Here is a 12,318-nt window from a genome sequence, read left to right as displayed (position 1 = left end):
TTTTTGTAGTGTATATCCACAAAATATTCACACAAATTGTAAAATATTTTATTTATTTATTTATTTATTTATTTGTTTGTTTGTTTATTTATTTGACCAGGTACGGTCTCCTCACTTCCGGTGGTCTGACGTGCACAAAGGTTGATTTGAAACAGCGCCGATGCATTACGCGCATTTATGGCATTTTTGTCTTGTAATTATGTTCAATGCAAAAGTAAATATTACTCTGTCCCGTTTATCCCGCTTCACTATTAGCTTTATTTGCGTCACAGGTTGAGTAAATATGCAAGAATCTGTCAAACCATGACTGAGCATTATAATTGTGATCTGTTTTCCTAAACTGAAACTATAATATTGTTTTTGTCAGTTTCGTGCGCTATGCCCGGCTTGTCATGTGCTAGAGGCCCAGGCTGAATTGACCAATCAGGCTGCGGAGGAGAGGCTGTGCCGTGTCCCGGTTGGAAGCCACACACACCGGCTTCCACAGCTCCAGACAGATCCGGCCGCGCCGCTCCGTGGTGTGGTGACAAGCGCGTCAAGACAGCGCCTGTCAAACTTGGAACTCTTGAGAGAAAGGTGGAAACGCGTTCAAGGTGATTAACGGTGACTTTAACAAAACTTTGCGTTGTTTTGTTTTTCTTTTTCGAGCTTGAGACGTTTTTTTTTTTTTTCTTCAAGCTCACCAAGTTCGAATCGGATTTCCGGGTCTTTCTTGCAAAATAAAATTATTACCATCGAAATCAAGAAGAAATTTGGGGCACTTTCGCGTTTTATATTAAAAGACTTTTGGACTATGTTCCGGTTTTGCTATTAACTCCCCAGGTAACTTGCTGGTGTAGTATTTGTGGCAGGATGATTTTAAATTCCTTGTCATTTAAACGCTCCGGTATGATTGCAATGCGTATTGTCAGCAAATCGGTGCAAACAAATATTTGCGACGAATTTAAGTCGATTTACTTTCGCAAAGACAAAACTTGTGAAAACTCTTCCAAATAGTTTGGTGTCGAATCAAGGGCGTGGATCTGAATTGTGACACGTTACGTCATTTAGGTTTCATTTCTAGTCTGCACACAGCAGTGATTGAAGTCTTTCAAAAAACCCAAGCGTATTTCGTGCAGTCACTTATTAGTTTGTGCAGTTGCTCGATATTATTCCGTTAGAGGCATTTATAATCAGCATCAAAATAAATAGGCTCCCAGCTCACGATTTACACCAAATGACGATAATAATAAATAAATAAAAAGGTCTGTCTAAAGTGTCCCACCACATCAATTCAGCTTATTATATATTATAAATCTCCAATACGTGTTGAGACCCAGTTCCGATTCAACTTGTGCATTGTTTGGTATTTTAAGGATGTTTCGGCGGTTTGGCAAATTTCTTTTCTTTTGGGAGGAGGAATGCATTGACTTTGCTGCCTCACAGAATTTCGACAAGATGAAGTATTGTGTCATTTATAAATTTCTGAAATGTATCATTTTTAATGTGTCTGTAAGGCCACACTCATCAAATTCATTGCCTCATCTGAATGTTTTCTGCTCACGTATTTGCTGTTTAGACCATGTCTGACGGAGATCTGATCAAGAAAATGCTAAGGGTCATCCTCCAAGCCAACAAGGGAGGACTATCGCTGTCCCGCCTGCAGTCCGAGTACAAGGAGCTGACCGGTGAACAGATTCCACATAAGCAGATGGGACACAACCATCTGGACACTCTGCTGGCCAGCATGCCCTCGGTCGTCCGCGTGGACCGCAGCCGCTCTGGAGAGGTGCGAGCGTCCTTGCAAACAGTCTAATCCGGTTGAAGGAGATTTAGAAAACTGAGCCTCGCCGATCAGTCACATCCTCATTGATACAAACAACTACCCATCTAATAACGGCATTTTTTTTTCTTTTTTTTTTGGTATGTCTCCAGTTGGTGTATTTTGCCTCTGCGGATAAAGAGACGGCCCACGTTGCCAAGGTGATGGCTCGCCAGCGCGGTTCCAAGAAAACTGGACGGCCCCACGTGGTGAACACCCAGATGAGGGTCAAGCCAACGGCCTTGCTTGTCTTCAACGGTACACTCAACGTTTTTGGGAGCGTCATGGTTAGATTGACGTAATGAGAATGACGGAGCTTTTTATATTGCGGTGAGGCGAAAATCTATAAAATCCGCAATATTTACAGGCAGCGTTCAAAGGCACGAGTGTTTGTGAGTAACATGTTCACCGCAATTAACATGTTTGTAATTCAATAAAATGATCTAATATGAGGTCATCATAGAGTTGCTGCTCACATACTGCCCAGACCCTTCTTAGTTTGGTCCTAACGTTTGCCGTGCCTCCACTAGAGAGTGTGATTCTGCAGAATCTACTTGGTGGGTGGGGGTGGGGGGGGTCTTGTAGGTGGAAGAGACAGCACTATAGGGGAAGAAAACGAAAGGCAGCACAATGCTCGTGTAAGAGCTATCGAGAAAGAATGACAGCGAGCCACGCTGAGAATTAGCCACGAGACAACAGCGGCTGATTCATGCATCAGCCTCTACAACCATCCGCAATTTTAATATTCAGGGAGAGTCAGACCTCGATCGGACTGCGAGTTTGCCGACGTGACACTCGTCTGCTGGTTTTAACATTCGCCGTGGGTACGCGTGGCTGTGTCATTGATCAAAGTATGTGCGGTCTCCTGTGTGACACGTGCCGTCTAATTCGATACTGCATCCTCTCAGCGTGTACGTGTGCTTCGATGCAGCAAAACCTCAAACCTCCCTGAGGCAGCCGAGCCACCGCGGACGAAGCGGCGGCAGAGGAGGTGGCGGCGGCGGCGGCGGCCGGGGCTCCGGACATGGAGACCACAGACAATCCCGGGAGGTGAAGGATGGACAGTCTGAGGGCAGGTCCAAGATGGCCAACCAGACCACACCCGGCAGGTAAATAAACCCGCGACTCTTTGGCCAGCCACAGTTGACTCGGAAAACAACCCAGTGACATCATCATCGTCCCGCGGCGGTACAATGGGGTGCAAACCTTCCTAATCCTTCTATTCTCTGCTAGATTAACCCATGTAAACCAAACTAGAGTGAATCAGCACATCTAACGGAGCCCTCTGGAGCTTTTATGTTGACAGCCGTCGGGTTCTATCGCGCAAACCTCCATTTGGTTGTTTGGCAGGAAGTCGTCGATTCATCACCATGGAAGCAGAAACAAAAACAAAAAAATGCCGTTCTGGATCTGTCCAATGAAATTTTGTTTGCTAAGACAGGACTGACTTTTAGGTTTGGGCTCCTCACCATGTGACACGGAGCCAGTACTAGCAATTTCTTGGAAAACTAAGACTAAGGTCCCGTGTCTAGGTCAGAAAGGAGGATGACGCTCCCGTCACGCTTTCAGAAGGAGGTACAGGCTCACATTTCCAGAAACACCCAACACACTTGTCGTAAGTCTCCGTTTCGTCTCCCGAGTCGTTATTCAAATAAATCTTCAAGCTCGTCCTGATCTTTGTCTGGATCTCAACTCCAGAAACTTCCCATTTGAATGAGAATTTGGACTCGGGCAAAAGCAAAGTGTACAACCCTCAGCAGGTCCAGAGCTGCATCAAGGACATCCTGTCCCTGTACAGCAACGGTTTCTGGGTGTCCAAGCTGCCTCAGATCTACAAAGAGCTCTACAAACAGGACCTGCCAAGCGAGGCCATCCGAGACCTGGAGACCTGGAAGCACATATGCACCGTAAGTTCTTTGGGAATGTCATGCCGTGGTGGCACGTAATCAGGGTCTTTTGGATTTTTCTTTTTGTCTCTCCAGATCGAGCGAACATGCAGCAGTAACCCGTCTGAGCTGCTTCTCTACCCGGCCAAGGAGCGGACGAGCGGATCCGTTCCTCCTTCAGCTTGTGTTTCTTCTTCCAGCTCCCCACCTGACAAGCCCTCGCAGTACCCCGACCAACGATTAAAAGAATCCGGCTCACAGCCTCCTTCGTCTTCGTCGTCCCCCAGCCCGCCCTCGTCGCCAGCTTCCCTTAGCCCCGAGCTGAAGCAGAAACTGGAGGAACTTCTGCTCAAATATTCCAGCGGGCTGTGGGCCCACGCGCTGCCGAAGCTCTTCCAGGACACTTATAAAGTCAGAATGAAAAAAAACAACACACAAAACATCTCATTCCCGTGTGGTGGTGCGCTTGAATGTTTTCTCTTTTCTTGAATCAGACCAAACTGCCTGCGCACGTCCTGGATAACCTTCACCTCCTCTCCGACATCTGCACCGTCGACTACCCGATGCCCGACAACCCCAAGAGGGCCATCTTGTATCGGAGGAACACAGGAGGAGGAGACGAGAACTGTAACAGGAGAAGCTCGTCGGCCAGTGAGGAGGAGCAGAAAGTGAAGGCGAGACCGTGCGAGCGCTCGGTGCCTCCTCTGCAGATCCCCAAAGAGGAATATCCCTCCGTGCTGGTGGTGGAAGCCACAAACACCAACAAAGTCATTTTGAGGTACATGAGATGTTTTGAAGCGGATGAGGTGGCTCCATCTCACCGTGTTCTTCTTGGTTTGAAGGTACATCGGTGAGAACTACTCGCAGGCTCAGGAGCGTTTGGAGGATGAAATGAGGGAATTTTACAGCCCGAGCAAGTTCACGCTTTGCTCAGCGCCGCCGTCGGGCCAACTCGTAGCCGTCAAAACCGAGGAGGAGGAAGTTCTGAGAGCTCAGGTGTGCGAGCTCTTGGTGGATAAGGTGAAGGTGAGAGGTTAGGAGGCTTTGATTTCAAACACCTGCCCAATTTTTTTTTTCTTCTTCAAGAATTTCAAATTGCCCCTGCGGCTTTCCAGGTGTACTTTGTGGATCATGGTTTCTCCGAAGTGGTTAGCAAAGGCAAACTTTTCGAGCTGGACGAAAAGTTCTTGAAACTACCTTTCCAAGCCACCAAGAGCAAACTGGCAGGTGAGAGGGGAAATGCCGACGTTTCCTTCGGCATCTATTCTGGAATTTTCTGTGTCCAGGTCTGGAGCCCTTCAGTCAGGAGCCCGCTGTGCTGAAGACTTTGGAGGCCATGGCGAGCGGCCGCATCCTATTGGCCGAAATCCTGCAGAGGGGGCAGACCCCTTTGATGGTCTTGTACGACACGTCGCAGGATGACGACGTTAACATCAACGCCGCCTGCATGAAAGCTCTGCAGGACAAGAACCTCGCCAGTCCCTTGCAGGTCAAAAGGGGGAGGGGCCAACTGCTGCCCGCCTTCTCAGGATTTCCAATCTATAAAATATATATTTTTTTCCCCCTCAGGTTAACAGCGCTTATATGAATGTGACCGTCACCAGCGTCTGCTCTGATGGGACCATCTACTGTCAGGTCCCCTCCAGAGGTCTGGCCAAACTCAACGAGATCCTCGACAACATCGAGACCTACTTCCACACGCAGGTGACTTTAAATACACTCATGGAGCGTGTCGTTGATTTTGTCTGACGTTTCAGCCTCTGAAGAGTCTTTTGTGAATGTGTCGCTGGTGTCTGAAATTAGCGGATGGATTGAGATTAGGTTGATAATCTGGATTAGATCCTTGGCCAAGCCACTTAGGGTGTGAGCAGCACGGCCTCACCGCTCTCCTTTAAAGCTTTACGTGGATGTTTACGGAAACGTGGCAAGTCGACGCCGCCTCATTTCGGACTCATGAAATTAATGTTGCTCCCAGGTAACGTCAGAGTTTCTGGTCTCCAGGCCATTCTGCGGCAAAGGATGCGTGGCTCGATACAAAGGCAGATGGGCCCGCGTGGAAGTAAGACTGCGTGAAAAGAAACAAACTGCCCATATGACAAATTGACGATTTTCTATTTCTTATTTAGATCACAAATCTGCACGGCAGCAGAGTGTTGGACATCCTCTTCCTTGACGTGGGAGTCCAGGCTTCCGTAGAAGTCTTTGAGCTCAGGGAGATTCCACACAAGTTCCTCCGTGACCTCGTGGCCATCCCACCGCAGGTTGGCATGACAAAACAAAAAAAAAAAACAAAAAAAAAATCAAACAAACAGCAAGTTTGGTCTATCATCGACCCGTGTCTAGGCTGTCAAGTGCCGCCTGGCAGACCTTTCTGTCAGCGTAGGATCCTGGAGTCCAGATACTGTCCAGTGGCTTCGGGAGAAAGTTCTCAACACCACTGACTGCAGCATGAAGGTCATTCAGTACTCACGTTTTCTTTCCCCCCTGACGACGCAGAGTGAAAATGTTCATCATATGTGAAATTTGCACCTGAAGGTGGCCAAGGTGGACAAAAGCAAACAGTGCGTCTACGTTCACCTCTTCACCGACAAGAGCTTCCACGACCCAGCTTGTAGTCTCAACCACCGGATGGCCCGCTCGGACCTGTTCAAACAGCAACCTGATGTCTATCTGACCAGCCACAGGTGCCTTGAACGCTTTGGAACGACACCTCTGACCATTTCCCCCCTCAGCTTTGTCATTCCTTGTCATTTTTGTCATAGTCCCATCAAGATCTCCACACTCGCCGCACCCAGCAAGATTTCGAGCGATGGCGACATCACCAACGGCAGTCCTAAGTCGGTGGCAACCAAGACTTACCTCAGAAAAATTCCGGCCGGACCCAAAGGACCTGCCGGCAGCCCACCTGGGGCTCAGTCAAGCCCTTCATCCGCTTTCCAGCTGCCACCGTTGCTAACGCTGCCCCCTGCAGGTCAGCATCTCCATTCCTGTCATTTCTGTCTGTACATGACCTGACTTTTTTTGGGGGGGTCACGTCCAGGGAACAATATGGACGTGTACGTATCAGTGGCGTGCCATCCGGGCCACTTTGTCCTCCAGCCCTGGAGGGATATGTACAAGCTGGTGGTGCTGATGGGGGAGATGATCCTCTTTTACAACCAAACGGACGACAGACCTCTGAGCGTGCAGAAGAATCACATCTACGCCGCCAAGGTGGAGAACAAGTGAGTGAAGCACTTCACAAGTCAACATCACGGAACTTCTGAACGTGTGCACTCCTCCTTCTCTCCGTGCAGCTGGTACCGCGTTTTAGTGAAGGGCGTTCTCAGCAATGGGCTGGTGTCCGTTTACGAGTTGGACTACGGAAAGCACGAGCTGGTCAGCTGCACGCAGCTGCGAGCTCTTCACAAGGAGTTCAGACAGCTGCCCTTTCAGGGAATCACCGCTCAGCTAGCCGGTAAGTTTCGCATCCAAAACCCAACCAAGGCACCTTCCTTTTCACCCGTCTCGGCCCTCAGGAGTGAAGACGAGGCAGTGGTCCGAGGAAGCTTCCATCGTCTTCAGAAACCACGTGGAGAAGAAGCCCCTCGTGGCCCAGCTGGAGGCCGCGCAGGAGGCGGCAAACTCCTGGGACAGGAAGCTGATCGTTTTCCTGGTGGACACCTCGCAGCAGGATTGCGACATCTGGGTGCACGACATCATGGCCGAGTTTGTGGACAAACTCCCCGATGAATAACACTGTGGACAATCTCAGCTTTGCTCCTTGGTCTCCGACAAGAGCTGAGACATTTTTCAAACAATTCCCGGGACTGAAAAGAATGGAAATAAGAGACTGAAGGTTAAGTGGAGTAAAATATCGCCCCCCTCCCCCCCGGTGGCCGTTTTTGAGACTACATCTAGAACTTGATTGCGTGAGTGCAGTGCCGCAGAAATAGTGTCAAACACGGCCGAGCTACGCCGTTTGAGTCGCGATGGCAATTATTTGCACCCTTTCCAAATAATACGCAGAGATCATTAGAAATTAACCAATGCATGTCGGTTTCAAATGAATGCGCCACATTCCATTTCTTTTTTAAATGCTGTTGAAAGCTCTGAGCTGCACTGTTGACTAATTTATTATTGCCTGGAATCTTGCATTTTATTTAACAATAAGATATTGACTTGTGGAATAAAGTCAATGTGACAGAAAATTCTCGAGTGTCCTTTTCCCCTGTAAAAATACCCAAAAAAAAGCTGTTTTGGATTTCTTTATTAAAGTAGCAAAACATACTCAATTTTCTTTACATGTTACGCTAAATTGACTATTTTTTCAGTTATGACACTTAGGCACACAATGTCGTATATGTTGAACTACAAACTTTTGCTCAGTTATTGTTGCAGTGCTGGCGGCTAGCGGATGGAGAGCATCATCACAAACTCTGAAATGAGGAGCAGAGAAGAGACACAACAACTTGATGTCAGTGAGACAAAAAAAAAATCAGTCAGCTTTGGCCATTTTCACCTTCAAAGTCAATATTTCCATCTGCGTTGATGTCCAACTCCTTCAGGATCTCCTCCAGCTCTCCTTTCTTCAGCTTCTCGCCCAGCAGGCTCTTGGCCGCCTCCTTCATCTCGTCCTGCGTGATCTTCCCATCTCCGTCCAAGTCGAACTTGGCATGACAAAGATGACTTTAAGGTGTGTGTGCGTTTGTCTAAGATGGTGGTGTCAAACAGAAGCCCACCTGGAGGAATGCCGACTGGAGCTCTTTCAGTCCCAGCATGTCTGCTGTCTCGCCCATCATTCTGGGGCCCATCAGCTCAGTAAAGTCTTCAAAGTCCATCAGCCCGCCCACTAGGGAGGGAAGAATTGCAACATGAGCAGGATCAATTGCAAGTTCTCATCAGTGTGACAGTGTGAAAGGTCACATGATTAATCAAAATATATATATAAATTGAAAAAATGGCTGTAAAATTGGAGCAAAATATGGAAGCAAATTTGAAAAAAAAATCTGTGAAACTGCAGCTGTCAACTTTAGTTGTAATATCACAAGCCACCACTTGGTGGCAGATGTCTTGAGTGTTCACTGCTGTGACTACTTTTTGTAAAAAAAAAAAAAATCAATATCCTTGTTTCGGTTAAAAGCTTTTGTTGCTGGCTTTGGATAGAGGATCATTTATATAGGCTTTGCCATTTCTTTTCTCAAAAAATTGCATATATTGAGAGCATCCATGCACAAATTTCATCCCTCCCAGATGTGTGCGCACCAGTACGAGTGTTGCTTGTAGGGCACCTCAGATTTGGAACAAAATGGATGAAGCCTTAAAGGTCATGCCCTCTATCTCTAATTTAAAATAAACATCATTTTCACTATCTTTTACAAACCTATAATTAAATCCACCTTTCCATAGTTAGCTGTGTATGTGTGTATAATGAGGTTCTGTCTGTCCGTCTGTCTGTCTGTCCGTCCAGGCCCCGTTATATTATCTAAGCTTATACTTAGCTTCACTCGGGGACCCTTTTCCTCACACTATTAAAATGTCAAGTGAAAGATTAATGATGGTGTGAAGAATAAAGTTTCATTCCTTCATTCATTGAAATCGTAACAGTATTATACATCTGGTTTGAGGCCTCACTCCTCATTTTGATCTGCTGCACGATCTCCAGCAGTTCCATCTCGGTGGGCATGTACCCCATGGTCCTCATGCATTCAGCCACATCTTTGTAGTTCAAGTAGCCGTCCTGGTCATAGTCAAACTCCTTGAAGGCTTCCTGCAGCTCTGTAAAAAAAAAAAGGCAACAACCTTGAGAGCGTTTCCAGAATTGGATTAGCGCTGTTCCAACTTTAATTGGGCTACCAAAATACAGCAACCCGGGGTTACCCAAACGATTGTTTTGATTGGCGAGACTTACCGTCTAATTCCCCTTGTGCTAATTCTCTGTCCTGTTGAAAGACAACAAGGTCATTTTTCATGTCAAAGCTTTGGTTTTCTGCACATAGCATCCAGCTAGATACATCAGGCACACAGACAGAAGCTGATGGAAATCACCTTTGCTGAAGCTAACCAAGTGTGGCGTTAAGCGGCAGTTAATGTGGGGCTTAACGCACACGCGGCAGTCTTACGGGATCAGTCCGTGTGCTGCTTGACGCCACCATGATGTCTGATGTTCGCAAGCCGGTGGAGTAGTTGTTAAAGAATTTTTTTTGGGGGGGGGGGGGGGGGTGCATTTATTAAGCGTCAGCATGAGAGCCTACATGATAAATATAATCTGTGAAAGAAAAACCCTAACCATAACCCAGAAAATGTGATAATAGAAATCTTGCATTACTATAACACCAAATGTTATCATCAATTATTTATTTGTGTGTGTTTTTTTAAGATCCATTTTCGTTTTCTAGCATGCAATTAGGCACAAGCTAACGTCGACGCAACTTTGATGCTATCAAGATGTAGCTTTCTGAATGTAAACTGACAAAAAAAGCCAATTTAGCGCATGAAAACAACAGAAATTTTTTTTTTTTTATACACGATATAATCTGCTAACCAATGTGCCAATTTTAACAAAGTACAATAATAGATCATATTTTTTTTAGGCATCAATATTTTATTTTAGCCAAAATGTTTTCTACTTCCCACTACTGTGCAAATGCTCAAAACGCTTGAAAATAATCAATCCTTTATGTGTGTGTGTGAAAAGAAAGTTAACTTTGTGTACTCACAGCCCCGAAGACGCTGTTCAGCACAGAGTTGTAGACCTTGTTCATGCTTTCGTTGTTCTTCTTCGACTTTTTGGATGACTTCTTTGGCGTCTCAGACACCGAGCCCGATGGAGAGGCCTGAGACGAGGCCGGTCCACTTTTGCTGTGCCCGATGACAACGTACGTGGATGAGCGCTCAAGTTTTTGTGTGTGCACATTATTTGAACATTGTCATTTCCCATTCAGTGATTAAGACGCAAATGAAACATACCCATCGGTTGAAGTGGAGTCTGCAGAAGTTGTTGATGTTGTTCGTTCTCCTACCTTGGACATGCTGAAATAAAAAAGAGAGGTATGTAATATGTCCCTTGGAGCTTAAACTTTTCTACAATGTCCTTACCTTTATGTGTCCCCCGCAGGGTGAGAAAATGAAGCAGGACTGTGTCCAGAGTTGTTCCTCCTTTCCTGCTCTCTCTGATGTCGTGTCTTTGGCGCCTTGACCTCTTTCTATCCAAGAGGCTTAGCAGCTAATTACCCGGCTGAAAGTGTTGCCAAAGAAAGCGAAACAAGGAGCATTCCGAACCCTAACCTTAACCCTAGCCCCAGCCCTAACCCTAGCTCTAAGTCTAACCCTAACCCTAAACCTAACCCTAGCCGTTTTATGGGGCAGCACACAAGCTACTATGTTGCAATTTTTCCAAGATAAATGACAAGATGTTTGAGGTACCACCAGAATTTGAACTCAGATTGCTGGATTCAGAGTCTAGAGTGCTAACCGTCACACAAGGGAAGCCCTACCTCTAGGCACACTAGGCCATTGCCTAGGGTGACCGTTGGGGGGGGGGGGAGCGACTGCAACCACCCAAAAAAAACACACATATATATATACCGTAATTTTCGGACTATAAGTCGCACCGGAGTATAAGTCGCACCAGCCATAAAATGCCCAAAAAAGTGAAAAAAAACATATATAAGTCGCTCCGGAGTATAAGTCGCATTTTGGGGGGCAATTTATTCGACAAAATCCAACACCAAGAACAGTCATGAACGAGCAACAACAGGCTAAACGATAGCTATGCTAACGTGACATAAACACAAACTAAGAGCTGAGAACGGCCCTGACGTAAAATTCAGAGTTATTCAAAAAACTATTACATAAATAACACGTTAATAAAACCATCTGCGTCACTCCAATTCATTAAATCCATCAATCGTCCTTTGTCAACAATGCGTGCGCGCCGCTGACGGCTCTTGCACTTAAAAATATTCCACAGGCCCATATAACGATATATAAATTATATATCAAATAACTATTATATAAGCAATAATGTTATCAAACCATCTGTGCACTCTAAATCATTAAATCCATCGATCAAATTCCTCGTCCTTTGTCAACATCGCCGTGCGTGCGCCCTGACGTCAGCCTCGTCGTTATTCCACAGATCTACTATATAACTATATTGTAGCGTTAACAAAGTTCAAGGAAAGACGTGGGTTTGGTAAACGGCTCTTTATTTAACAAAACAAACTTACAGGCGTGTGGCGGCGTGGACGTCCAGCCACGGAAGTGGACGAGAGCTCCATACGATAGGACCGGGCGTGCGTAGAAGCATTGTCCGAGCACCATCCACCGTCCTCGGACAGCCAGCCGGCTGAGCGCCGGCCCTCGACTTCCATCCACGGAGCTGAAAGGCAGCTCGGTAGAGTAGGACCGGGCGTGCGTAAAAGCATTGTCCGAGCACCATCCACCGTCCCTGGACAGCCACCCGGCCGAGCGCCGGCGCCCGACTTCAATCCACGAAAGTGAAAGAAAGCTGGACGAGTCGATCTTTGTCCTTTATGTAAACAACCGTCGCGCTGCTGACGCGCGACGTCGCGTCGCGCTGCTGTCGCGCGTCACTCGTCCAGCTTACTTTCACTTTCGTGGATTGAAGTCGGGCGCCGGCGCTCGGCC

The 12,318-nt window shown here is 46.8% G+C and overlaps 2 protein-coding genes across 4 annotated transcripts; one reads left to right on the top strand and one right to left on the bottom strand.

Annotated features, from left to right (window-relative positions):
* Window positions 1-436: 436 nt before the first annotated feature.
* Window positions 437-7,877, top strand: LOC119128088 (tudor domain-containing protein 7B-like). Of its 3 annotated transcripts, none has more exons than XM_037260207.1 (20): window positions 437-576; window positions 1,559-1,768; window positions 1,915-2,059; window positions 2,733-2,910; window positions 3,334-3,416; window positions 3,500-3,708; window positions 3,784-4,098; window positions 4,182-4,465; window positions 4,530-4,713; window positions 4,803-4,914; window positions 4,974-5,176; window positions 5,257-5,391; window positions 5,663-5,746; window positions 5,814-5,948; window positions 6,031-6,141; window positions 6,223-6,371; window positions 6,450-6,658; window positions 6,728-6,911; window positions 6,984-7,144; window positions 7,206-7,877. In XM_037260207.1, exons 2-20 carry the CDS (start codon window positions 1,562-1,564, stop codon window positions 7,421-7,423), a joined length of 3,306 nt encoding a protein of 1,101 aa, XP_037116102.1. In that variant the 5' UTR covers window positions 437-576; window positions 1,559-1,561; the 3' UTR covers window positions 7,424-7,877. The 3 variants fall into 3 exon arrangements, with proteins under 3 accessions (XP_037116102.1, XP_037116101.1, XP_037116103.1); XM_037260206.1 differs by having other exon boundaries at window positions 439-593; XM_037260208.1 differs by lacking the exon at window positions 437-576 and adding an exon at window positions 723-822.
* Window positions 7,878-7,923: 46 nt separating this feature from the next.
* Window positions 7,924-10,857, bottom strand: LOC119128226 (calcium-binding protein 2-like). The gene is made up of 8 exons (XM_037260478.1): window positions 10,765-10,857; window positions 10,636-10,698; window positions 10,386-10,527; window positions 9,578-9,608; window positions 9,301-9,444; window positions 8,409-8,518; window positions 8,189-8,336; window positions 7,924-8,105 (listed from the first exon to the last, which is right to left on the bottom strand). Exons 2-8 carry the CDS (start codon window positions 10,695-10,697, stop codon window positions 8,077-8,079), a joined length of 666 nt encoding a protein of 221 aa, XP_037116373.1. The 5' UTR covers window position 10,698; window positions 10,765-10,857; the 3' UTR covers window positions 7,924-8,076.
* Window positions 10,858-12,318: the final 1,461 nt, after the last annotated feature.

This window comes from Syngnathus acus, chromosome 10 (assembly GCF_901709675.1).
Source record: "Syngnathus acus chromosome 10, fSynAcu1.2, whole genome shotgun sequence".
In the NCBI taxonomy this organism is placed as follows: Eukaryota; Metazoa; Chordata; class Actinopteri; order Syngnathiformes; family Syngnathidae; genus Syngnathus; species Syngnathus acus.
Note: the sequence above shows the minus strand (reverse complement) of the source record. Positions and strands in the feature narration are given on the sequence as shown.

Excerpts from the sequence above, each read along its gene's own strand:
- LOC119128088 (XM_037260207.1), top strand. The coding sequence starts at position 1,562 with ATGTCTGACGGAGATCTGATCAAGAAAATGCTAAGGGTCATCCTCCAA. Across the intron at positions 3,709-3,783 it reads CCTGGAAGCACATATGCACC|ATCGAGCGAACATGCAGCAG; the intron begins GTAAGTTCTTTG and ends TTGTCTCTCCAG. Across the intron at positions 6,142-6,222 it reads CCACTGACTGCAGCATGAAG|GTGGCCAAGGTGGACAAAAG; the intron begins GTCATTCAGTAC and ends TTGCACCTGAAG.
- LOC119128226 (XM_037260478.1), bottom strand. The coding sequence starts at position 10,697 with ATGTCCAAGGTAGGAGAACGAACAACATCAACAACTTCTGCAGACTCC. Across the intron at positions 9,445-9,577 it reads AGCACAAGGGGAATTAGACG|AGCTGCAGGAAGCCTTCAAG; the intron begins GTAAGTCTCGCC and ends TTTTTTTTACAG. Across the intron at positions 8,519-9,300 it reads GCAGCAGATCAAAATGAGGA|TGGGCGGGCTGATGGACTTT; the intron begins GTGAGGCCTCAA and ends TTCCCTCCCTAG.